The following is a 25934-nucleotide window of genomic DNA, read 5'->3' as shown; positions in this document are numbered from 1 at the left end:
CCTGGAAACCTCACAAATAGAAAACTCAATGATGGGGACTAAAATTCTAGAAGGGTGCCTCTCCAATCTCTGTACTTTGATTGGACTGACAACAATTGTGGGAGACAGAATTTGAAGAGCTCCTTCTCAATGAACAGAATCTGGGCCCGATTTTACCAAAATTTGAAATCATGGTAAAGTTGGGCGTCGGGCCTAAAACGCAGTCCAGACCCGACCCAAGGCCAATTGCGCCTTTACCAACGGCTGATCCGGGCGCCGATCCGACGCGCGCCCCAATCGGACAGCAGGCCGATTTAAATGCATTTGCATGCATTTAAATCGGCATAATGAAGCCCGCGCCCGACTTACCCAAGGATTCCCACTTTACGAGGCTCCGATCCGATCGGTGCCCGCGCATTTACCGTGTTGCTGAATTCAAGTCCGATAGGGCTTCAACTCAGCAACTGAACTGCCGATTCACCCCCGACCACACTTCGCGGACCCCCCCCGCGAACCACCCCGCCAGCAGCCCCCCCCCCTCGATCGGACCCCCCGGGCCCCCCAACCTACCTTGATCGTTGGTGTCCGTCGAAAGCATCTTGCGATCCTGGATCCTGGCCTTGCTCCGGGGGTCCTGATGGGTAGGATGACGTCTCTTCACTGGGGGGGGAGAAATGTGGCATCTCTTCCCTGAAGGGGGGGTGAGGGGGGGATGTGACGTCTCTGCCCCTGGGGGGGGGGGGGGCGGAGACGTCACATCCCCTCCCCACCCCTCCCCACCCCTCCCCAGGGAAGAGACATCACATCCCCCCCCCCCCCCCCAGGGAACAGACGTCAGATCCCCCCCGTACCACCCCCCTCAGGGAAGAGATGTCACATCCCCCCCTACCCGCCCCCCTCCCCCACCAGGGAAAGTCAAAGGCAGCGCAGACAGCAGTGCTGTCAGCGCTGCCTTTGACTTTCGCGCTCGGGCCGCTGAGTGCTGTCAGGTCGGTGCTCCGACAGATGCAAATGCGCCAGGCCCCACCCACTGGACCCGTGCCAAAAAAAGGAGTATGGGGGCGCTGGAGCGCGGCTGCCGGGCGCGGGTCTGATTTACGACCGCACCCGGCACTTAGAGCCGATTTGGTAAAATCGGCCCCTCTGTCTCTCCCATGTTGCGACAGCAATCACAGGACTCCTCCCTCCTGCCATTTTTATCTCATCTTGTCCTTGCTGGGGAGACTGGTTTTCTTGGGAGGCAACATTTCCTGAATGTTGGGCAGGGCCCACCTGGCAATGGCAAGTTCTCCCAGCAGTTTGTCGATTTCCAATTCATTGCGGCTGAAGAGCTGGAGGGCAGAGGTGGATTTACAGCTAGTGTGCTCCCCCTGTCCAAATTTCACCCCTCTCCCCACCCCATCCCTCGGAATGCAAAGACACGAACAACCTCACCCCTCTCCTCACCCCGTCCCCCAGAATGCAATGATAAGAACAACCTCATCCCTGTCCTCGTCCCATCGTAAGAAGTCTCACAACATCAGGTTAAAGTCCAACAAGTTTATTTGGCAGCACCAACTTTCGGAGTCTCAGGCTCCTTCATCAGGTGAAGAAGAAGCCTGAGACTCTGAAAGCTAGTGCTGCCAAATAAGCCTGTTGGACTTTAACCTGGTGTTGTGAGACTTCTTACTGTGCTTACCCCAGTCCAACGCCAGCTTTTCCACATTATGGATCATCCCATCACTCAGAATACGACACAAACAGCCTCACCCCATCCCTCAGAATGCAGCGACACGAACAACCTCATCCCTCTTCTCATCCATAACCCCATTATATTCTCCATCCTTCCACCCCCTCAAACGCTCCCAATCTCACCTCGCTCAGCTCTGTGGTCCTTTGTCAATTCCCACTCACCTGAAGAAGGGGCTTGCAGCTCCGAAAGCTTATGTGGCTTTTGCTACCAAATAAACCTGTTGGACTTTAACCTGGTGTTGTTAAACTTCTTACTGTCCTTTGTCTAATCAGCTGTCTTTGTCCGTCTACTCATGTCTCTCGCTTATGGAGTCTGTCATCCGCTTCACTGCCTCACCTGATGCTGGGATGGGATTCGTGGCCTCATCCACACCTGGTGCTTGCAGTTGACAGTTCTCTCTCACCTGCTTTCTGCTGTAGCTCGGCGCATCTCCCCCGCTCGGAGCTCAGCGTTCTCCCCCGCTCGGAGCTCGACATTTCTCCCCCGCTCGGAGCTCGGCATTTCTCCCCCGCTCGGAGCTCGACATTTCTCCCCGCTCGAAGCTCGGCATTTCTCCCCGCTCGAAACCCGGTGCTTTTCCCCCGCTCAGTACTTTTCCCTGTTATGAAGTGAAGGTGGATGCCCCCTCTGAGAACTAACACCTAGAATCATAGAATCTACAGTGCAGAAGGAGGCCATTTGGCCCATCAAGCCTGCAACAATCCCACCCAGGTCCCATCCCTGTAATCCCACACATTTACAGTTCTAATCCCCCTAACACTAAGGGACAATTTAACCTGGCCAATCAACCTAACCCGCACATCTTTGGACTGTGGGAGGAAACTGGAGCACCCGGAGGAAACTCATGCAGACACGAGGAGAATGTGCAAACTCCACACAGACAGTGACCCAAGCCGGGAATCAAACCTGGGTCCTTGGCGCTGAGGCAGCAGTGCTAACCACTGTGCCACCGTGCCGCCACCTAACCACTCAAAGAGGAGTACCTCGCCTCATAATCTGTAAAGGTGACCGTGAAGTGGTACGATCTGCTCTTTCAGCAACGTTTTAGTGGTTAAATCAAAATAACTCCCTGACACTCTCTCTAAAATCAACAAGCAACAATTTATTTATCTAACTAACAGTGAACAAGTTAACTAAACTATTAACAAACTGAATAAAACACTATTCCAATGGAATGTTGTTCAAATAAATATAATTCCCACTCATTAACAGAATAAATTTTAGTTACTCTCACAATTATAACCAGGTTTGGCGTCTTCCGGAATATTCTGGGCTTTCTCTGTTGGTTCTCCTGTATGGAGCTTCTGCCTTCTTTGCTATCTAGATGAGGCTTTGAGCTAAAAGCTATGAGCTATGGCAGGTGCTCTCCTCCTCTGTCGCACTGCCCCCTCCTTTTATACCTGTGATGGCATATCAATATCCCCCACAATATGATTGGTCCTCGGTTGCCAAAACCATCAAATTTAACTTTAATAGGTTTTTGGGTTCTAAGTTCCTAATTCAAATTGATTCACTAAATTCAAATAATTCAAATGCCTGAAAACCTGTTGCCTTAGTAACCCTGCTGCTTGGCCTTTGGATACAAATGTTTCATTCTGGGGCTGCTTATGTACATGCATGTTTTTTTAAACACCTTTTAACAGACAATTTTACTGACACCAACTTCACAACACCCTGCTTGGTGTTCGGTGTTTTTCTGCTCTCAGCGTTCGGTGTCCGGCACCCTCCACCGCAACCCCCCCCCAACCTCGACCCACTGCCCCGCTTAGTGTCCGGTGCTATTCCCCCTTTTGGTACTTTTCTGCCGCTTCATGCTTTTCCATCGCTTCGTTCTCACTGGTCAGCGCTCTACGCCTGTCTCGGTGCTCTTCCCCTGCTTGGAGCTCGGTATTTTTCCCTCTCTCAGCGTTCGGTGTTTTTCCGCTGCTCAGTGTTTTTGCAGCCACTCGGTGCCTGGTGCCTTTTGGTGGTTTTCTGCCGCTTGATGCTTTTCCACCACTTGGTGTTCAAGTGCTTTTCTCCCTGCTCGGTGCTCCCCACCCGTGCTTTTGCCCCGCTCAGTGCTTTCCCCCCTCTGTGATTTCCCCCCCTCCTTGGAGCTTGGTGTTTTCCCCCCCGCTCGGTGTCTTCTTTTCCGCCGCTCTGTGCTTGGTGACTTCTTTTCCCCCACTCGGTGTTTTCCCCTCTCTGTGCTTGGTGCTTCTCCCCCACTCGGTGCTCGGTGTTTTCCCTGCTCTATTCTCAGGTCCAAGTCTAACTCAACCATTTTTTCTTCCTGGGACTCTCTCCCCCACTCTTTGCTTCTCATTCAATTACTGTCTGGTTTCATTCTACATTTCCTGCTGATAGTCTCTCACGTATCAGCAGCAAATGCAGGGAAGTTTCAGCCTGTGATTTGATGTACAGCTTCACCACTTTTTACAAATATCATTCAGGCCAGTTGAGTATTTGAGCGGGGGAAGAGCGCCAAGCGGGGGAAGAGCGCTGGGCACAGAATGGGGGAAAGCACTGAATGGGGAGAAAAGCATTATTTGGGGTCCTGTGCCTAAGCACAGTGTGTTTCATGGTAAATCTGCCCTGGTGACAGGGAATGAAGCTGGTTTTCTTCTTGTCCCAGGCCACAATGCTAGCCAGCTCCAGGATCACAATGGCGGCCAGATAGGCAGCGTTTCCAGTTTCAACATGCTTGGCATGGCGATCCTTCTCTACTGCGCGGTAGCCAGTGGATACAATCAATGGGAAACGAGACCTCTTCTGGAGAATGGGTCAAAATCTCAAAAAGGGCCCTCGAAAAGAAAAAATTATTTTGACCTCCACACTAACTTCTGAAGTTTGTAAATCTATTGTTCGGAAACACCAACCGTCACAAATGTTTTGAGTAGACACACTGCGGAGCATACAGGGGGCAGACAGTGTGATAGACACTAGCTTCAAGGAGGTCGTCACACCACAGGTTCAGACAGATAGATGGGTGACCGTCAGGAGAGGCTCTTGTGGCTCTTCCCCTTTCAAACATCTATACCGTTTTGGATACTGTTGGGGTCGAAAGCCTCTCCAGGCAAGATACCAGCAGTAGCCAGGCCTGTGGCACCACAACTGGTTCTGTTGTAGAGCAGGGTCAGGCTAAGTCCAAGCGAATGACAGTAATAGGAGGCTCGATAGTCAGAGGCACAGACAGGCGTTTTTTTGGCCGCAAATGACTCGAGGATGGTGTGTTGCCTCCTTGGTGCTGAGGTCCTGGATGTCTCTAAGCAGGAAGAGGGCATCCTGAAATGGGAGGGTAAACAGACAGATGTCATTGTTCACATTGACACTAATGACATAGGCAGGAAGAGGGAAGAGTTCCTGCAAAGACAATTCGGTGAGTTAGGTCGGGAGCTAAAAAGCAGGATCCCAAGGCTAGTAATCTCAGGATATAGGAGACATGGTTAGTAAGTTTGCAGATGACACCAAGATTGGTGGCGTAATGGATAGTGAAGAACGTTATCTCCGAATGCAACAGGATCTTGATCAATTGGGCCAGTGGGCTGATGAATGGCAGATGGGAATTTAATTTAGATAAATGCGAGGTGATGCATTTTGGTAGATTGAACCAGGAGAGGACTTACTCAGTTAATGGCAGGGCGATGGGGAGAGTTACAGGATAAAGAGATCGAGGGGTACATGTTCATAGATCCTTGAAAGTGGAGTCACAGGTGGACAGAGTGGTGAAGAAGGCATTCAGCATGCTTGGTTTCATTGCTCAGAACATTGAAGACAGGAGTTGGGACAGCCTTGTTGAAGTTGTACAAGACATTGGTAAGGCAACACTTGGTATACTGTGTACAGTTCTGGTCACCCTTTTATAGGAAGCATATTATTTAACTAGAAAGAGTGCAGAAAAGATTTACTAGGATGCTACCAGGACTGATGGTTTGAGTTATAAGGAGAGGCTGGATAGACTGGGACTTTTTTCTCTGGAGTGGAGGAGGCTAAGGGGTGATCTTAGAACATAGAACATAGAACATAGAACATTACAGCGCAGAACAGGCCCTTCGGCCCACGATGTTGCACCGACCAGTTAAAAAAAAAACTGTGACCCTCCAACCTAAACCAATTTCTTTTCGTCCATGAACCTATCTACGGATCTCTTAAACGCCCTCAAACTAGGCGCATTTACAACTGATGCTGGCAGGGCATTCCAATCCCTCACCACCCTCTGGGTAAAGAACCTACCCCTGACATCGGTTCTATAACTACCCCCCCTCAATTTAAAGCCATGCCCCCTCGTGCTGGATTTCTCCATCAGAGGAAAAAGGCTATCACTATCCACCCTATCTAAACCTCTAATCATCTTATATGTTTCAATAAGATCCCCTCTTAGCCGCCGCCTTTCCAGCGAAAACAATCCCAAATCCCTCAGCCTCTCCTCATAGGATCTCCCCTCCATACCAGGCAACATCCTGGTAAACCTCCTCTGCACCCTCTCCAAAGCCTCCACATCCTTCCTGTAATGTGGGGACCAGAACTGCACACAGTACTCCAAGTGCGGCCGCACCAGAGTTGTGTACAGTTGCAACATAACGCTACGACTCCTAAATTCAATCCCCCTACCAATAAACGCCAAGACACCATATGCCTTCTTAACAACCTTCTCCACTTGATTCCCAACTTTCAGGGATCTATGCACACATACACCTAGATCCCTCTGCTCCTCCACACTATTCAAAGTCCTCCCGTTAGCCCTATAGTCAACACATCTGTTATTCCTACCAAAGTGAATTACCTCACACTTCTCCGCATTAAACTCCATCCGCCACCTCTCGGCCCAACTTTGCAACCTGTCTAAGTCTTCCTGCAAACTACGACACCCTTCCTCACTGTCTACCACACCACCGACTTTGGTGTCATCAGCAAATTTGCTAATCCACCCAACTATACCCTCATCCAGATCATTAATAAATATTACAAACAGCAGTGGCCCCAAAACAGATCCCTGAGGTACACCACTTGTAACCGCACTCCATGATGAATATTTACTATCAACCACCACCCTCTGTTTCCTATCCGCTAGCCAATTCCTGATCCAATTTCCTAGATCACCCCCAATCCCATACATCTGCATTTTCTGCAGAAGCCTACCATGGTGAACCTTATCAAACGCCTTACTAAAATCCATATATACCACGTCCACTGCCTTGCCCCCATCCACCTCCTTGGTCACTTTCTCAAAAAACTCAATAAGGTTAGTAAGGCACGACCTACCTGCCACAAAACCATGCTGACTATCACCTATCAATTCATTACTCTCCAAATAACTATAAATCCTATCCCTTATAATTTTTTCCAACATCTTGCCGACAACAGAAGTGAGACTCACCGGTCTATAATTCCCGGGGAAGTCTCTGTTCCCCTTCTTAAACAATGGGACAACATTCGCTAACCTCCAATCTTCTGGTACTATACCAGAGGCCAACGACGACCTGAAGATCAGAGCCAGAGGCTCTGCAATCACTTCTCTTGCCTCCCAGAGAATCCTTGGATAAATCCCATCCGGACCAGGGGATTTATCTATTTTCAGACCCTCCAGAATATCCTGCACATCCTCCTTATCAACTGTAATACTGTCTATTCTACTCCCCTGCAACCCAGTGTCCTCCTCAGCTATATTCATGTCCCCTTGCGTGAACACCGAAGAGAAATATTGGTTCAATGCTTCACCAATCTCCTCCGGTTCCACACATAACTTCCCTCTGCCATGTATAACTGGCCCTAAACTTGCCCTAACCAACCTTCTGTTCTTGACATACCTATAGAACGCCTTAGGATTCTCTTTAACCCTATCCGCCAAAGTCTTCTCATGTCCCCTTTTAGCCCTTCTAAGCTCGCTCTTCAACTCCCTCTTAGCCAATCTAAAGCTTTCTAGTGCACTACCCGAGTGCTCACGTCTCATCCGAACATAAGCCTCCTTTTTCTTTTTAACCAACAAAGAAACTTTTTTGGTGCACCACGGTTCCCTAGCCCTACCAATTCCTCCTTGCCTGACAGGGACATACCTATCACAGACTCGCAGTAGCTGCTCCTTGAAAAAACTCCACATGTCGGACGTTCCCAGTCCCTGTAATCTCCTAGTCCAACCTATGTTTCCTAATTCTCTCCTAATAGCCTCATAATTACCCTTCCCCCAGCTAAAACCACTGGCCCGAGGTTCATGCCTATCCCTTTCCATCACTAAGGTGAACGTAACCGAATTGTGGTCACTATCACCAAAATGCACACCAACTTCCAAGTCTAGCACCTGGTCTGGCTCATTTCCCAGCACCAGATCCAATATAGCCTCACCTCTAGTTGGCCTGTCTACATACTGAGTCAAAAAACCTTCCTGCACGCTTTGAACAAAAACTGACCCCTCTAACGAGCTAGAGCTATAACAATTCCAGTCAATATTAGTCAAGTTAAAATCCCCCATAACAATTGCCCTATTACTTTCACTCCTAAGCAGGATTGACTCCGCAATCCTTTCCTCAACCTCTCTAGAACTTTTAGGAGGTCTATAAAAGACTCCCAACAGGGTGACCTCTCCTCTCCTATTTCTAATCTCCGCCCATACTACCTCAACAGATAAGTCCTCATCAAACCTCCTCTCTGACACTGTGATACAATCTCTGACCAATAATGCTACCCCTCCCCCTCTTCTACCTCCTTCCCTACTTCGACTAAAACATTTGAACCCCGGGACCTGCAGCATCCATTCCTGCCCCTGCTCTATCCATGTCTCTGAAATAGCCACAACATCGAAGTCCCAGGTACTGATCCACGCTGCAAGTTCACCCACTTTATTGCGAATACTCCTGGCATTGAAGTATACACATTTCAAACCCTGCTCCACCCCACCTCTGCAATGCCGTGCATTGCAGTCCCCATCCATGCATCCCTCACTTTCAGCCCCACTACTCAGGATCCCTCCATCTTGTAGAGGTCTATAAAATAATGAGGGGCATAGATCAGCTAAATAGTCAATATCTTTTCCCAAAGGTAGGGGAGTCTAACACTAGAGGGCATAGGTTTAAGGTGAGAAGGGAGAGATACAAAAGTGTCCAGAGGGGCAATTTGTTTACAAAGAGGATGGTGAGTGTCTGGAACAAGCTGCCAGAGGTAGTAGTAGAGGCGGGTACAATTTTGTCCTTTAAAAAACATTTTGACAGTTACATGGGTAAGATGGGTACAGAGGGATATGGGCCAAATGCGGGCAATTGGGATTAGCTTAGGGGTTTAAAAAAAAGGGTGGCACGGACAAGTTGGGCCAACGGCCTGTTTCCATGCTGTAAACCTTTATGACTCTATGTGTTCAGCAGGGCGTTTTGATAAATATGCTGACAATCCAACCAGGGAGGAGGCCATACTAGACTTGATATTGGGTAATGAGTGAGGCCAGGTGATCAATGTTTCAGTGGGGGAGCATTTTGGGCTCAGTGACCATAATTCTATAAGAGTTCGGGTAGTCATGGATAAGGACAAGAGTGGCCCTCAGGTGAGGGCGCTTAATCGGGCGAAGGCCAATTACATCCAAATTAGACAGGAACTGTGGAATATAGATTGGGTGCAGCTATTTGAGGGCAAATCTATGTCTGGCATGTGGGAGACTTTTAAAGGCCAGTTGATTGAAGTGCAGGACAGGCATGTCCCAGCAAAAATGAAGGATAGAAATGCCATGATTCAGGAAGCATGGCTGACAAGGGCTTAAGCTTAATCAAAAGGAAAAAGGAATCATATGATAGGTCAAGGCATCTAAAAACTGATGAAGCCCTTGAGGAGTATAATGAAAGTAGGAAGGAACTTAAATGCGGAATTAGGAGGGCTAAAAGGGGCCATGAAATGTCTTTAGCATACAGGTCAAGGAGAATCCCAAGGCTTTTTGTGCATATATTAGGGGCAAGAGGGTAGCAAGAGAAAGAGTAGGCCCACTCAAGGACAATGAAAGGAAGTTATGCGTGGAACTACAGGAAGTGGGTGAAATCCTTAATGAGTACTTTATATCTGTATTCACCAAGGTGAAGGACATGACAGATGTTGAGGTCAGGGATAGGTGTGTGAACGCTCTTGAGAATGTCAATATATCAAAGGAGGAAGTGTTGGGTATCCTAAATTGCATTAAGGTAGACAAGTCCCCAGGGCCGGGGTTATCCCAGGTTACTGCGGAAGGCAAGGGAAGAAATAGCTGGGGCCTTAACAGTTATCTTCATATTCTGTTTGACCACAGGCGAGGTTCCAGAGAACTGGAGAATAGCCAATGTTGTTCCCTTGTTTAAGAAAGGAAGCAGGGATAATCCAGCAAATTATAGGCTGGTGAGCCTGACATCAGTGGTGGCGAAGATTTTGGAGAAGATACTGAGGGACAGGATATATGCACATTTGGAGGAAAATGGACTAGTTAGTGTCAGGCAGCATGGTTTTGTACGGGGAAGGTCAGGTCTCACCAACTTGATTGAGTTTTTTGAAGAGGTAACAAAGAAAATTGATGAGGGAAGGGCTGTGGATATAGTTTATATGGACTTTAGTAAGGTGTCTGACAAGGTCCCACATGGCAGACTGGTACAAAAATGAAAATCACATGGGATTCGGAGTGGGCTGGCTAGCTGGGTACAGAACTGGCTTGGTTATAGAAGTCATCATGTGGAGATGCCGGCGTTGGACTGGGGTGAACACAGTAAGAGTTTTAACAACACCAGGTTAAAGTCCAACAGGTTTATTTGGTTGCAAATACCATTAGCTTTCGGAGACATTTCCACTCCATCTGACGAAGGAGCAGTGCTCCGAAAGCTAATGGTATTTGCTACCAAATAAACCTGTTGGACTTTAACCTGGTGTTGTTAAAACTGTTACTTGGTTATAGAAGACAGAGAGTAGCGGTGGAAGGATGCTTTTCAGAATGGAGATCTGTAGCTAGTGGTGTTCCGCAGGAATCCATGCTGGGACATCTGCTGTTTGTAGTATATATAAATGATCTGGAGGAAAACATGGGTAGTCTGATTAGTAAGTTTGCGGATGATAAGAAGATTGGCAGAGTGTCTGGTAATGCTGAGGATTGTCAGAGGAAACAACAGAATCTTGAAAGATTAGGGACTTGGGCACAGAAATGGCAGATGGAGTTTAATCTGGAGAAATGTGAGGTGATGCATTTTGGAAATCAAATTTAGGTGCGATTTATGCTGTGAATGGCAGAACCCTTAGGAACATTAACATACAGCGGGATCTGGGCATGCAGGTCCACAGTTCCCTAAAAGTGGCAACACAGGTGATTAACAAGGCATATGGTATATTTGCCTTTGTCAGCTCGAGCACTGAATACAGCAGCTGGAAAATCATGGTGCAGAAATATAAAACCTTGGTTAGGCCATATTTGGAGTATTGCGTGCTGTTCTGGTCACCACACTACCAGAAGGATATGGAAGCTATGGAGAGAGTGCAAAGAAGGTTCACCAGGATGTTGCCTGGTCTCGAGGGTGTTGACTATGAGGAGAGGTTGAATAAACTAGGATTGTTATCACTGGAAAGACGAAGGCTGAGGAGATCTACAAAATTATGAGAGGCATAAACAGGGTGGATAGTCAGGTTTTTTCCAAGGGTGGAAGTGTCAATTACAAGGGGCCACAGGTTCCAGGTGAGAGGTGGAAAGTTTAAGAGAGATGTGCGGGGGAGGTTTTTCACGCAGAGTGGTGGGTGTCTGGAATGCGCTGCCAGAGGATGTGGTGGAAGCAGGCACATTAGCAACATTTAAGAGGCCTCTGGATGGGTACATGAATAGAGGGATACAGATTGGAAGGGCAGAAGTCCATGAGGGCATCATGATCAGCAGAGGCTTTGAGGGCCGAAAGGCCTGTTCCCGTGCTGTACTTTTCTTTGTTCTAGATCCAAGTGTCTCCAGACATATTTTCAGTACAGTATATTTGGAGTGGAAACTTAAAGATACCGTATTTGAATGAATAAAACAATGTTTATTACTGCTTTATAATGTTTTAATCACTTTTACGTTGAGACAAATATTGTATCTATGGTGTTTTCGAGTTCACACACTTGTGGTTGGGTGTTCTAGCATTGTATAATCCATAAAATTCCAGAATCCAGAAAAACTTGATCCCAAGCATTCCAGATTGAAAAGATTAAAACACATTAATTTCAATATGTTCACATTCACAACTTTCGAAGCAAAAAAAATAAAAGCTACTTTAAAATTGTTTCACTGTTTGACTTTAATCTTCCTCTCATTCCTTTTATGCAGTTCTGGAGAAGAAACATTGTCTAGGGACTAGGTAGAGGGAGAAATCAGAAAATCACACACTGACAGATTCACTGCAATGAGCAATATAGCACCTAAATGATTGCAGCATGATTATTTCACATTTACATGTCAATACAGCAATTTACTTGATGCAGTAACTATCGAGATTCCTAATTTTTGTTGTTGGTGAGACTTACAAAGAATCGGAACACATGATCTACCCTTCATCTATAATAAATTGCTGTTTAATAAGGTGCAATTACTTTTCCCTTGTTTACTGACTGACAGTGAATAGTCTCAAGAGGTGCGCCTGTATTTGTACATTTCGAGCAAGACAGCTGAAGTTGTTTTCACATTGCAGATTTTAACAAACCATGTGCAAAGTCCAGTGGCCAGAAATAAATGGTGTACACTGGTTCTGCTCTCGGGTGCAAAACATAAAAGTGGAAAGTGGTTGATTTAGAACATAGAAAAGCTACAGCACAAAAAGGCCCTTCGGCCCACAAGTTGTGCCGAACATGTCCCTACCTACTAGGCTTAACTATAACCCTTTATCTTACTAACTTCCATGAACTTATCCAAAAGTCTCTTAAAAGACCCTATCGAATCCACCTCCACCACCACTACCGGCAGCCGATTCCATGCACCCACCACCCTCTGAGTGAAAAACTTACCCCTAACATCTCCTCTGTACCTACTCCCCAGCACCCTAAACCTGTGACCTCTTGTGGCAACCATTTCAGCCCTGGGTAAAAGCCTCTGAGAATTCACTCTATCAATACCCCTCAACATCTTATACACCTCTATCAGGTCACCTCTCATCCTTCGCCTCTCCAAGGAGAAAAGACCTCGTTCTCTCAACCTATCCTCATAAGGCATGTCACCTAATCCAGGCAACATCCTTGTAAATCTCCTCTGCACCCATTCTATGGCTTCCACATCCTTTCTGTTATGAGGCGACCAGAACTGGGCACAGTACTCCAGGTGGGGTCTGACCAGGGTCCTATACAACTGCAGCATTATCTCCCGATTTCTAAACTCAATTCCTCTATTGATGAAGGCCAGTATTCCACATGCCGCCTTAACCACAGCCTCTACCTGTGACACTGCTTTGAGCGTCCTATGAACCCGGACCTCAAGATCCTTCTGATCTTCCACACTGCCAAGCGTCTTACCCTTAATATTATATTCTTTCATCCTATTCGACCTGCCAAAATGAACCACCACACACTTATCTGGGTTGAAGTCCATCTGCCACTTCTCCGCCCAGTCTTGCATCTTATCTATGTCTCGTTACAACTGCTGACATCCCTCTATACTATCCACACCACCAACATTTGTGTCATCAGCAAACTTGCCAACCCATCCTTCCACTTCCTCATCTAGGTCATTTATAAAAATCACAAAGAGCAAGGGTCCCAGAACAGATCCCCGGGGCACTCCACTGGTGACCGACCTCCATACTGAAAAAGACCCATCTACAACCACTCTTTGCCTTCTGTGGGCAAGCCAGTTCTGAATCCACAAAGCAATGTCCCATTGTATCCCATGCCCCTTCACTTTCTCAATGAGCCTTGCATGGGGCACCTTATCAAACGCCTTGCTGAAATCCATATAAACTACATCTACCGCTCTTCCCTCGTCTATGCGTCTAGTTACATCTTCAAAAAATTCAATTAGGCTCGTAAGGCATGATCTGCCTTGGACAAAGCCGTGCTGGCTATTTCTGATCATACTATTCCTCTCCAGATGTTCATAAATCCTGCCTCTCAGGATCTTCTCCATCAACTTACCAACCACTGAGGTTAGACTCACCGGTCTATAATTTCCCGGGCTCTCTCTTCTCCCTTTCTTGAATGACGGAACCACATCCGCAATCCTCCGGAACCTCTCCCGTCTCCATTGACGACGCAAAGATCATCGCCAAAGGTTCAGCAATCTCTTCCCTCGCCTCCCACAGTAACCTGGGATACATCTCATCCGGTCCCGGCGATTTATCTAACTTGACGCTTTTCAAAAGCTCCAACACATCCTCTTTCCTAATGTCCACATGCTCAATCTTCTCAGTCCACTGCAAGTCTGCACTGCAACTACCAAGATCCTTTTCCACTGTGAATACTGAAGCAAAGTGTTCATTGAGTGCCTCTGCCATTTCTACCGATTCTATACAGACTTTCCCACCGTCACATTTAATAGGTCCTACTCCTTCACATCTTATCCGCTTGCTCTTGTCGAATGCCTTGGGGTTTTCCTTTATCCTGTCTGCCAAGGCCTTCTCATGACCCCTTCTTGCTCTTCTAATTTCCCTCTTAAGTTCCTTCCTATTAGTCATATACTCTTCTAGATTTCGAACATTACCTAGCTCTCTGAACCTTTTGTAGGCTTTTCTTTTTGACTAAATTCGTTACAGCTTTCGTGCACCATGGTTCCTGTGACCTACCATAACTCCCCTGTCTCATTGGAACGTTGCTGTAATGAGCTCCAGACAAATTTTCCGTGAAAATTTCCCACATTTCTTCTGTACATTTCCCTGAGAAAACCTCCTTCCAGTTTATGCCTCTAATTTCCTGCCTAATAGCCTCATAATTGCCTTTACTGCAAATAAACACTTTCCTAGCTTGACTGATCCTATCTCTCTCCAATGCTAATGTAAAGGAGATAGAGTTATGATCACTATCCCCAAAATGCTCTCCCACTGAGAGATCTGACACCTGCCCAGGTTCATTCCCTAATATCAAATCAAGTACAGCCTCTCCTCTTGTAGGCTTATCCACATACTGTGTCAGGAAGCCCTCCTGAACACACCTAACAAACTCCTCCCCATCTAAACCCCTTACCCTCGGGATATTCCAATCGATATTTGGGAAATTAAAATCTCCCATCACGACCACTCTGTTATTATCACATCTCTCCAGGATCTGCTTCCCAATCTGCTCCTCCACGTCCCTACTACTATTGGGCAGCCTATAGAAAACACCCAGTAAAGTTATTGACCCCTTCCTGTTGCGAACCTCCACCCACAGAGATCCCGTAGACAATCCCTCTGTGGCATCCATCTTTTCTACAGCCGTGACACTATCCCTGATCAACAGTGCGACTCCCCCACCTCTTTTGTCTCCTTCCCTGTGCCTCCTGAAACTTCTGAAACATTTGTATCGTGCTAATCCTGGGTAATGTGCTCTATAGTGTTATTGGGGCAAATTTCACAGGTGACATAGCTTCTATTTTGATTACCTGGATGCCTGACAGAAACTTTTAACTTTTGCTTAAAAGTTCCAAAATCAAGCAATTGAGAAATGGGTATATTCTGCAGTATGGTACAGTATGTACTCTCGTCCTGGGGTGGCACCCTGTTTACCAAGACCAAGCAAGCAAAATCCCAGGCTTAGGAGTCACAAATGGTGCTGAACTTTGTGCAGTCATCAGCGAACATGCCCACTTCTGACCTCGTGATGGATGGTGGAGAGCGAGCTCCCTGAAAATTTAACTATTATGGTATTTCCTCAATTATTCAGAGATCTGTTTGTTTATATTTGAAGACTGGTTTAGTATTGTATGCCGAAGAAATTACTCACCACATCACTTGCACTGGAAAACTCATTGTTGACAAGGCTTTCAAGTGCCATCCACCGAACAGGTCTATTCTCGTTGTCCCCCAAGCAGTGATAATCCATAGGGAAGAGATCTCTGGAGAGCGCATTGTCTGCAATCTTTACTTGAAGGCTATCATCAATTCTAGGATAAATGATAGAGACTGAACTATTAACTTCAACATTTAAATCTATAAGGATATGAATTTTTAAGTCCGAATAAGTAAAATCTGGTAAATAGCATCAGGTTCTCAACATTAACAGATAGGACAGAAACCAGAAAATCATATCAGTCAGGAGTTTATGTGCACTGATCTCGTCCAGTGGTGAGGGAACATTCTAATGCCAGTACACAAACGATTGCATTTAAACAGAACTTCATCTGTCATGCAGATATTTTTGAACAATCGTACAAAACACAAATTTCCCTTTCTATAGAATTGGCAGAAATCTGTGCTTAGCACAAACCAATGACTTATGCCAGCTACTTTTCCAAAGTTTGAGAGTTTTTCCCCGAAATACACAAGTGTTTGACTGGCTCATTTGAAACATGTATTTGTATGAGCTCCTTTCATTACAAGGGTGACGGAAGTGTGTGTAGGGGAACACTTTGGTTCCAGTGATCATAACGCCATTAGTTTCAACTTGATCATGGATAAAGATAGATCTGGTACTCGGGTTGAGATTCTAAACTGGAAAAAGGCCAAATTTGAAGAAATGAGAAAGGATCTAAAAAGCGTGGATTGGGACAGGCTGTTCTCTGGCAAGGATGTGATTGGTAAGTGGGAGGCCTTCAAAGGTGAAATTTTGAGAGTGTAGAGCTTGTATGTTCCTGTCAGGATTAAAGGCAAAGTGAATAAAAATAAGGAACCTTGGTTCTCGTGGGATATTGGAACTCTGATAAAGAAGAAGAGAGAGATGTATGACATGTATAGGCAACAGGGAGCAAATAAGATGCTTGAGGAGTATAAAAAGTGCAAGAAACTACTTAAGAAAGAAATCAGGAGGGCTAAAAGAAGACATGAGGTTGCTTTGGCAGACAAGGTGAAGGATAATCCTAAGAGCTTCTACAGGTATATTAAGAGCAAAAGGATAGTAAGGGATAAAATTGGTCCTCTTGAAGATCAGAGTGGTCGGCTATGTATGGAACCAAAAGAAATGGGGGAGATATTAAATGGGTTTTTTGCATCTGTATTTACTAAGGAAACTGGCATGGAGTCTATGGAAATAAGGCAAACAAGTAGGGAGGTCATGGAACCTATACAGATTAAAGGGGAGGAGGTGCTTGCTGTCTTGAGGCAAATCAGAGTAGATAAATCCCCAGGACCGGACAGGGTATTCCCTCGGACCTTGAAGGATTGCAGGGGCCCTGGCAAATATATTTAAAATGTCGGTATCCACGGGTGAGGAGCCGGATGATTGGAGGATAGCTCATGTTGTTCCATTGTCAGAGGCTACAGAAGGATATAGATAGGCTGGAAATTTGGGCAAAGAAATGGCAGATGGAGTTCAATCCAGATAAATGCGAAGTGATGCATTTTGGTAGAAATAACGTAGGGGGGAGCTATATGATAAATGGCAGAACCATAAAGGGTGTAGATACGCAGAGGGACCTGGGTGTGCAAGTCCACAGATCCTTGAAGGTGACGTCACAGGTGGAGAAGGTAGTGAATAAGGCATATGGCATGCTTGCCTTTATAGGACGGGGCACAGAGTATAAAAGTTGGGGTCTGATGTTGCAGTTGTATAGAACGTTGGTTCGGTCGCATTTGGAATACTGCGCCCAGTTCTGGTCGCCACACTACGAGAAGGACGTGGAGGCTTTAGAGAGAGTGCAGAGGAGGTTTACCAGGATGTTGCCTGGTATGGAAGGGCTTAGTTATGAGGAGAGATTGGGTAAACTGGGCTTGTTCTCACTGGAAAGACGGAGGATGAGGGGTGACCTAATAGAGGTGTATAAAATTATGAAAGGCATAGATAGGGTGAACGGTGGGAAGCTTTTTCCCAGGTCGGTGGTGACGTTCACGAGGGGTCATAGGTTCAAGGTGACGGGGGGGAGGTTTAACACGGATATCAGAAGGACGTATTTTACACAGAGGGTGGTGGGGGCCTGGAATGCGCTGCCGGGCAAGGTGGTGGAGGCGGACACACTGGGAACGTTTAAGACTTATCTAGACAGCCACATGAACGGAGTGGGAATGGTTGGATACAAAAGAATGGTCTAATTTGGACCAGGGAGCGGCGCGGGCTTGGAGGGCCGAAGGACCTGTTCCTGTGCTGTGTTGTTCTTTGTTTAAAAAAGGCTCAAAAAGTAATTGCGGGAAATTATAGGCCGGTAAGTTTGACGTCAGTAGTAGGTAAATTATTGGAAGGAGCACTAAGAGATGGGATCTACAAATATTTGGATATTAAGGGACTTATTAGGGAGAGTCAACATGGCTTTGTGCGTGGTAGGTCATGTTTAACCAATCTATTAGAGTTTTTCGAGGAGGTTACCGGGAAAGTGGATGAAGGGAAGGCAGTGGATGTTGTCTACATGGACTTCAGTAAGGCCTTTGACAAGGTCCCGCATGGGAGGTTAGTTAGGAAGGTTCAGTCGCTAGGTATACATGGAGAGGTAGTAAATTGGATTAGACATTGGCTCAATGGAAGAACACAGTAAGAAGTTTAACAACACCAGGTTAAAGTCCAACAGGTTTATTTGGTAGCAAAAGCCACACAAGCTTTCGGAGCTGCAAGCCCCTTCTTCAGGTGAGTCACCTGAAGAAGGGGCTTGCAGCTCCGAAAGCTTGTGTGGCTTTTGCTACCAAATAAACCTGTTGGACTTTAACCTGGTGTTGTTAAACTTCTTACTGTGTTTACCCCAGTCCAACGCCGGCATCTCCACATCAATGGAAGAAGCCAGAGAGTGGTAGTGGAGGATTGCTTCTCTGAGTGGAGGCCTGTGGCTACTGGTGTGCCACAGGGATCAGTGCTGGGTCCATTGTTGTTTGTCATCTATATCAATGATCTGGATGATAATGTGGTAAATTGGATCAGCAAATTTGCTGATGATACAAAGATTGGAGGTGTAGTGGACAGTGAGGAAGGTTTTCAAAGCTTGCAGAGGGATTTGGACCAGCTAGAAAAATGGGCTGAAAAATGGCAGATGGAGTTTAATGCAGACAAGTGTGAGGTATTGCACTTTGGAAGGACAAACCAAGGTAGAACATACAACGTAAATGGTAGGACACTGAAGAGTGCAGTAGAACAGAGGGATCTGGGAATACAGATACATAATTCCCTAAAAGTGGCCTCACAGGTAGATAGGTTCATAAAGAGTGCTTTTGGTACATTGGCCTTTATAAATCAAAGTATTGAGTATAAGAGTTGGAATGTTATGGTGAGGTTGTATAAGACATTGGTGAGGCCAAATTTAGAGTATTGTGTGCAGTTTTGGTCACCTAATTACAGGAAGGATATTAATAAGGTTGAAAGAGTGCAGAGAAGGTTTACAAGGTGTGGTGAACCATCGTTGGTTCCCACTGGATAGTACTGAGCCAGGGCTGGCCAGTACTACAGGAATGTATATAGGTTACTGTGGGATTGTACTAATGTTGCTGTTGGGTTAGGGTGGGATTGTTACACCTGTGTTTGTTACGTTTGTGGCACATCCCAGTCGGGCTCCGCCTCCTGGGAGAGGTATAAGATTCCCTGCTCGGACGGGACCCCTTCAGTCTGGGATAGTGTGTTAAAGTTCTGATAGCTCCATTGTTAGTTAATAAAAGCCTTCTTTTACTGAAGCTTCGAGCCTCGTGTCCAATTGATGCACATCAATTTTATTAACTAAAATTAAACTCTCGACGGAAGAAAAAAAGAAAGGAGAGTATGGAGCAAATCCTCAAGCCAGAACGTCTGACGCTAGATCCACGTGCGGTGGGCGCTGCTAACACCTTCGACCACTGGCTGAAGTGTTTTGAAGATTACCTAGCAGCCTCCGCAGCGGTCACCACAGATGATGACAGACTCCGGGTCCTCCATGCGAGGGTAAGCGACACAGTCTACCTCACGATCCGTGCGGCCACCGATTACCCTAGGGCCCTCGAGCTTCTAAAGAAGCGCTATACGAAACCTCCTAACGAGATCCACGCTCGTTACCTCCTCGTTACACGACGTCGGCAGTCGGGCGAAACCATGGAGGACTACGCCAATGAGCTCTTACAGCTAGCCAGGGGCTGTGACTGCAAAGCTGTGTCGGCTGAGCAGAGCATGTACGACCTCGCCCGGGATGCGTTTGTGGCCGGGGTCGGGTCTTCATACATCCGTCTCAAGCTGCTAGAAAAGGGTAATCTCAACCTTACCCAGGCCATGGAATTAGCTGAAATGCTCGAGTCGGCTTCGAAGAGCTTAGTCCTGTATCCAGAGGACCACGTGGAGACAACGTGGCAGGAGCAGTCGCAAATCCCTCCTCGCCCCTCGGGCTTGAAGTGCGGTGTTATGGCGTGCTCCCATGTGGGCCAGACGACGGCTGCAGCCCCATGCGGCCCGCGGTGCTATTTCTGCGGAGGAGCAAAACATACCCGACAAAAGTGTCCCGCTAAAGCGGTAATCTGTACCGCATGCGGTAAAAAGGGGTATTATGCAAAGGTGTGCAGATCGAAGCCCAGGAACGGCAGTGCGGCCTGCGACCCTTCGGAACTGGGATCATCACCATCGTCGTCGAAGTCCTCGCGGGGTTCGTCCACGTGCGAGTCCAGGACGACGCCATTGCGGTCGACGGAGTCGGAGGAGGATGACCACCAGGGGTCGCTAAGTTTGGCGCCCTCACCCATGTGCGATTCATGGGGGCGGCCATTTTGGTCGACGATGACCACGAGCGACCAGCAGGGGTCCTCAGCGTCAACCTCAGCTGCCTGCAGTGACGTCCATGGACCAACGGTGGCGTCGATCATCCTGGACCAGGCTAAGCCTCACAGGCTTGATCGTTCGATGATGGATATCCAGGTAAACAATCATGTGCTTTATTGTCTGTTTGACAGCGGGAGCACTGAGAGCTTTATCCACCCTGACACTGTGAAGAGGTGTGGACTCCAGATTCAACCTGCCAAACAGACAATCTCTATGGCATCAAGGTCCCGGTCTGTCGCTGTGCTAGGACGTTGTGTGGTAACCTTGAAAGTACAAGGCACAATTTACGAGCGTTTCAGGCTCCTTGTGTTGCCGTATCTTTGCGCACCAATTCTCCTCGGACTAAACTTTATGGTCCACATGAAGAGTGCGATCCTACAGTACGGTGGGCCACTCCCTTCGCTAGCAGTGGGAGAACAGCTGCAGTCTCCAAATTGCCCAACGCGCCCCGCCTGCAATCTTTTTACGTTAAAGATCACCACACCCTCTTTATTTCAGAATCTGGTACCAGGCTGCAAGCCCATCGCTACTAAAAGTAGGCGTTAGAGCACTGAGGATCGGATCTTCATCAGATCTGAGGTTCAGCGACTCCTCAAAGAAGGGATCATACAGCCCAGTGTTAGTCCGTGGAGAGCACAGGTTGTGGTGGTCAAGAGCGGTAACAAACCCCGGATGGTCATTGATTACAGTCAGACCATTAACCGATATACGCAGCTGGATGCGTATCCTCTCCTGCGCATATCTGATATGGTCAATCAGATTGCGCAGTACCGGGTGTTCTCCACCATAGGCCTCAAGTCCGCCTACCACCAACTCCCCATTCGCCCAGAGGACCGACAATACACGGCCTTTGAGGCGGATGGTCGTTTGTATCATTTTCTTAGGGTTCCATTTGGTGTCACCAATGGGGTCTCGGTCTTCCAGCGTGCTATGGACCGAATGGTGGACCAGAACAGGCTGCGGGCTACCTTCCCGTACCTGGATAATGTCACCATCTGCGGCCATGATCAGCAGGACCATGACACAAATCTCCAGAACTTCTTACGCACTGCATCTCGCCTGAACTTGACCTACAACAGGGAGAAGTGTGTATTCCGTACACGCCGGTTAGCCATCCTGGGATACGTGGTGGAAAACGGGGTCATTGGCCCTGATCCAGACCGTATGCGCCCCCTTGCTGAACTTCCCTTGCCCGCTAGCGCAAAAGCACTGAGAAGATGTCTAGGCTTCTTCTCCTATTATGCGCAGTGGGTCCCCAACTACGCGGACAAAGCTCGTCCGCTTATTAAGTCCACGACTTTTCCACTCACGCCAGAGGCCCAATTGGCCTTCAAGGAATTGAAACACGACATCGCGAAAGCCACGATGCACGCGGTAGACGAATCCATCCCTTTTCAGGTGGAAAGCGATGCATCTGATTTCGCCCTGGCCGCCACACTTAACCAGGCGGGCAGGCCCGTCGCATTTTTTTCCCGCACCCTCCAAGGCCCCAAAATTCGGCATTCAGTGGTGGAAAAGGAGGCCCAGGCCATTGTGGAGGCCGTCAGACACTGGCGCCATTACCTGGCGGGAAAGCGGTTCACCCTGATCACGGACCAGCGGTCCGTGGCGTTCATGTTCAACAACTCGCAGAGGGGCAAGATCAAGAATGACAAGATCTTGCGGTGGAGAATTGAACTCTCCACCTATAACTACGATATCATGTATCGTCCAGGGAAACTCAATGAGCCCTCGGATGCCCTCTCGCGCGGAACATGCGCTAGTATTCAGGAGGATCGCTTGAACGCCCTCCATAATGATCTGTGCCATCCTGGGGTCACTCGGCTCTACCAATTTGTCAAAGCCCGCAACCTGCCTTACTCGGTGGAGGACGTCAGGTCGGTAACAAGGAGCTGTCGGATTTGCGCGGAATGCAAACCGCACTTTTACCGACCTGACCGGGCACATTTGGTCAAGGCCACTCGCCCCTTCGAGAGGCTGAGTGTTGATTTTAAGGGCCCCCTTCCCTCAACGGATCGGAACGTGTACTTTCTGAACATAATAGATGAGTACTCCCGGTTCCCGTTTGTTGTCCCCTGCTCGGACACATCGGCTGCCACGGTGATCAAGGCATTCCGTGATCTTTTTACCCTGTTCGGGTACCCCAGCTATATCCATAGCGACAGGGGCTCGTCGTTCATGAGCGATGACTTGAGGCAATTCCTGCTCTCATACGGGATTGCCTCTAGTAGGACCATGAGTTACAACCCTAGGGGTAATGGACAGGTGGAACGAGAGAATGCTACAGTCTGGAAGGCTGTCCTATTGGCGTTGAGATCCAAAGGTCTTCCAGTCTCCCGTTGGCAGGAGGTCCTCCCTGATGCGCTTCACTCTATTCGCTCCCTCCTGTGTACGGCAACCAATACTACTCCCCACGAGAGGATGTTCTCATTCCCTCGGAAGTCTTCCTCAGGGATATCTTTACCAGCCTGGTTGACGTACCCAGGACCCGTCCTCCTGCGGCGACATGTAAGGGCCCGCAAGTCCGACCCCTTGGTCGAACAGGTTCACCTCCTCCACGCCAACCCTCAGTATGCCTATGTGGCATATCCTGACGGGCGAGAGGACACAGTCTCGATCCGAGACCTGGCGCCCGCAGGGGAGGGGACGTAGCAACTCCTGTCGCTCCCATACCCCCAGTGACGAATCCATTATCCCTTATTTCTTCCCCGGATGTAGCGCGGGCAGCATCGGGACCATTGCTTAACAGTTTTACTCCAATGCACAGCTTGCCTGAGCCCCGAAGATGGTCGCCACTGCAGGATGTGTCAGGATCCCCTGCACTACCGTCTCATCAGGGTCAACCGGCCTGTGAGTCCGTGGGAGAACAGCTGGACGCCGTTTTGGGGAGAACGCCACCGCAAGTGCCTACTCCGGTGTCACTGCCGGTATTGAGGAGGTCACAATGACGGTGCGGTCCTCCAGACCGTCTGAACTTATAATCTGCTGACATTTGAGTCTGTTTTCGTACCCCGCCGGCCTTTGTTCTCAAAGGAGGGGTGAATGTGGTGAACCATCGTTGGTTCCCACTGGATAGTACTGAGCCAGGGCTGGCCAGTACTACAGGAATGTATATAGGTTACTGTGGGATTGTACTAATGTTGCTGTTGGGTTAGGGTGGGATTGTTATACCTGTGTTTGTTACGTTTGTGGCACATCCCAGTCGGGCTCCGCCTCCTGGGAGAGGTATAAGATTCCCTGCTCGGACGGGACCCCTTCAGTCTGGGATAGTGTGTTAAAGTTCTGATAGCTCCATTGCTTTTTTTTATTAGAAACCCTACAGTGCAGAAGGAGGCCATTCGGCCCATCGAGTCCGCACCGACCACAATCCCACCCAGGCCCTACCCCCACATATTTTACCCGCTAATCCCTCCAACCTACACATCCCAGGACTCCAAGGGGCAATTTTTTAACCTTGCCAATAACCTATTGTTAGTTAATAAAAGCCTTCTTTTACTGAAGCTTCGAGCCTCATGTCCAATTGATGCGCATCACAAGGATGTTGCCGGGACTTGAGAAACTGAGTTACAGAGAAAGGTTGAATAGGTTAGGACTTTATTCCCTGGAGCGTAGAAGAATGAGGGGAGATTTGATAGAGGTGTATAAAATTATGATGGGTATAGATAGAGTGAATGCAAGCAGGCTTTTTCCACTGAGGCTCGGGGAGAAAAAAAACTAGAGCACATGGGTTAAGGGTGAAGGGGGAAAAGTTTAAAGGGAATATTAGGGGGGGCTTCTTCACACAGAGAGTGGTGGGAGTGTGGAATGAGCTGCCAGATGAAGTGGTGAATGCGGGCTCACTTTTAACATTTAAGAAAAACTTGAACAGGTATATGGATGAGAGGGGTGTGGAGGGATATGGTCCAGGTGCAGGTCAGTGGGACTAGGTAGAAAAATGGTTCAGCACAGCCAAGAAGGGCCAAAAGGCCTGTTTCTATGCTGTAATGTTCTATGGTTCTATGGTTCTAAGGGTGGGCAGAAGAAAACATTTCCTTGCATACAACCATAGTGCCTTTAACGTAATAATTACACTGAGCCACATATTTGGTCAGGTGACGAAAAGCTTGGTCAAACTGGTAGGTTTTTAAGGTGTGTCTTAAAGGAGGAAAACGAGGTAGAAAGGCAGAAAGGTATTGGGTGCGAATTCCAGAGTTTAGGGCATGCGCAGCTGAAGACATTAGTCACAGGCTTCCAGCCGGAAAAAGACCCTTCCACTACCACCCTCTGTCTTCTGTGACCAAGCCAGTTCTCCACCCATCTAGCCACCTCCCCCTTTATCCCATGAGATCCAACCTTTTTCACCAGCCTACCATGAGGGACTTTGTCAAACGCTTTACTAAAGTCCATATAGACGACATCCATCTCCATGTGAGAACTCATGCTGTGCTTCTGGATGATGTCACTGAGAGGCAGCATGATGAGGGCCAAGCATAAATTCTTGGAGGACGCTAGAGGTAATGGTGCTCCAAGAGAATCATTTCAAATGTACTTTGGATATAATTAGGTGAAAATAGAACTGGGAGAAAGCAGTCTCACCCAGCTGGACAATGGCAAAGACAGCATTGGAGGAGGTTGGTGTGGTCAACTGTAAGAGGCTGCAGATAGGTTGAGAAAGAAAAGTTTTCCCTTTTAGTTACATGAGTCGCAAAAACTCAGTCTGCAAGTTCAACAGGTGATCAAGAAGGCGAATGGAATGTTGGCCTTTATCGCGAGGGGGATAGAATATAAAAGCAGAGAAGTCTTGCTGCATCTGTACAAGGCATTGGTGAGGCCGCAGCTGGAATACTGTGCGCAGTTTTGGTCCCCTTACTTGCGAAAGGATATATTGGCCTTGGAGGGAGTGCAGAGAAGGTTCACCAGGTTGATACCGGAGATGAGGGGTGTAGATTATGAGGAGAGATTGAGCAGATTAGGTTTGTACTCGTTGGAGTTTAGAAGGCTGAGGGGTGATCTTATCGAAGCATATAAGATAATGAAGGGGCTGGATAGGGTAGAAGTGGAGAGATTCTTTCCACTTAGAAAGGAAACCAGAACTAGAGGGCACAGCCTCAAAATAAAGGGGGGTCAGTTTAGGACAGAGTTGAGGAGGAACTTCTTCTCTCAGAGGGTGGTGAATCTCTGGAATTCTCTGCCCACTGAAGTGGTGGAGGCTACCTCGCTGAATATGTTTAAGTCACGGGTAAATGGATTTCTGATCGGTAGGGGAATTAAGGGTTATGGGGAGCAGGCGGGGAAGTGGAACTGATTCACTTCAGACCAGCCATGATCTTATTGAATGGCAGGGCAGGCTCGAGGGGCTGGATGGCCTACTCCTGTTCCTATTTCTTATGTTCTTATAGTATATCATTTGTGACTTTCAATACAAAGAATCTGCAGCACTGAAAAATGATCTCTGCTGATGTTTATATTCCATGTGTGTCTCAACCCATACTACTACTTCTTACTTTAT

General features: G+C 47.7%; 1 protein-coding gene across 5 annotated transcripts in view; it reads right to left on the bottom strand.

Annotated features, from left to right (window-relative positions):
* Positions 1–25934, bottom strand: part of ryk (receptor like tyrosine kinase) — a 434764-nt gene that overhangs the window by 18351 nt on the left and 390479 nt on the right. For all 5 annotated transcript variants that reach the window (XR_013497447.1, XR_013497448.1, XR_013497449.1 and 2 more), the window contains one exon: positions 15545–15704. Coding sequence is in view for 2 of the 5 variants with exons in the window: in XM_078209276.1 (XP_078065402.1) it covers positions 15545–15704 (160 nt within the window). In the remaining 3 variants the exon portion in view is untranslated. The remainder of the gene's footprint in view (positions 1–15544; positions 15705–25934) is intronic.

Source organism: Mustelus asterias, chromosome 3 (assembly GCF_964213995.1).
Source record: "Mustelus asterias chromosome 3, sMusAst1.hap1.1, whole genome shotgun sequence".
Taxonomy (NCBI): Eukaryota; Metazoa; Chordata; class Chondrichthyes; order Carcharhiniformes; family Triakidae; genus Mustelus; species Mustelus asterias.
This window is presented reverse-complemented; position numbering and strand designations above follow the sequence as displayed.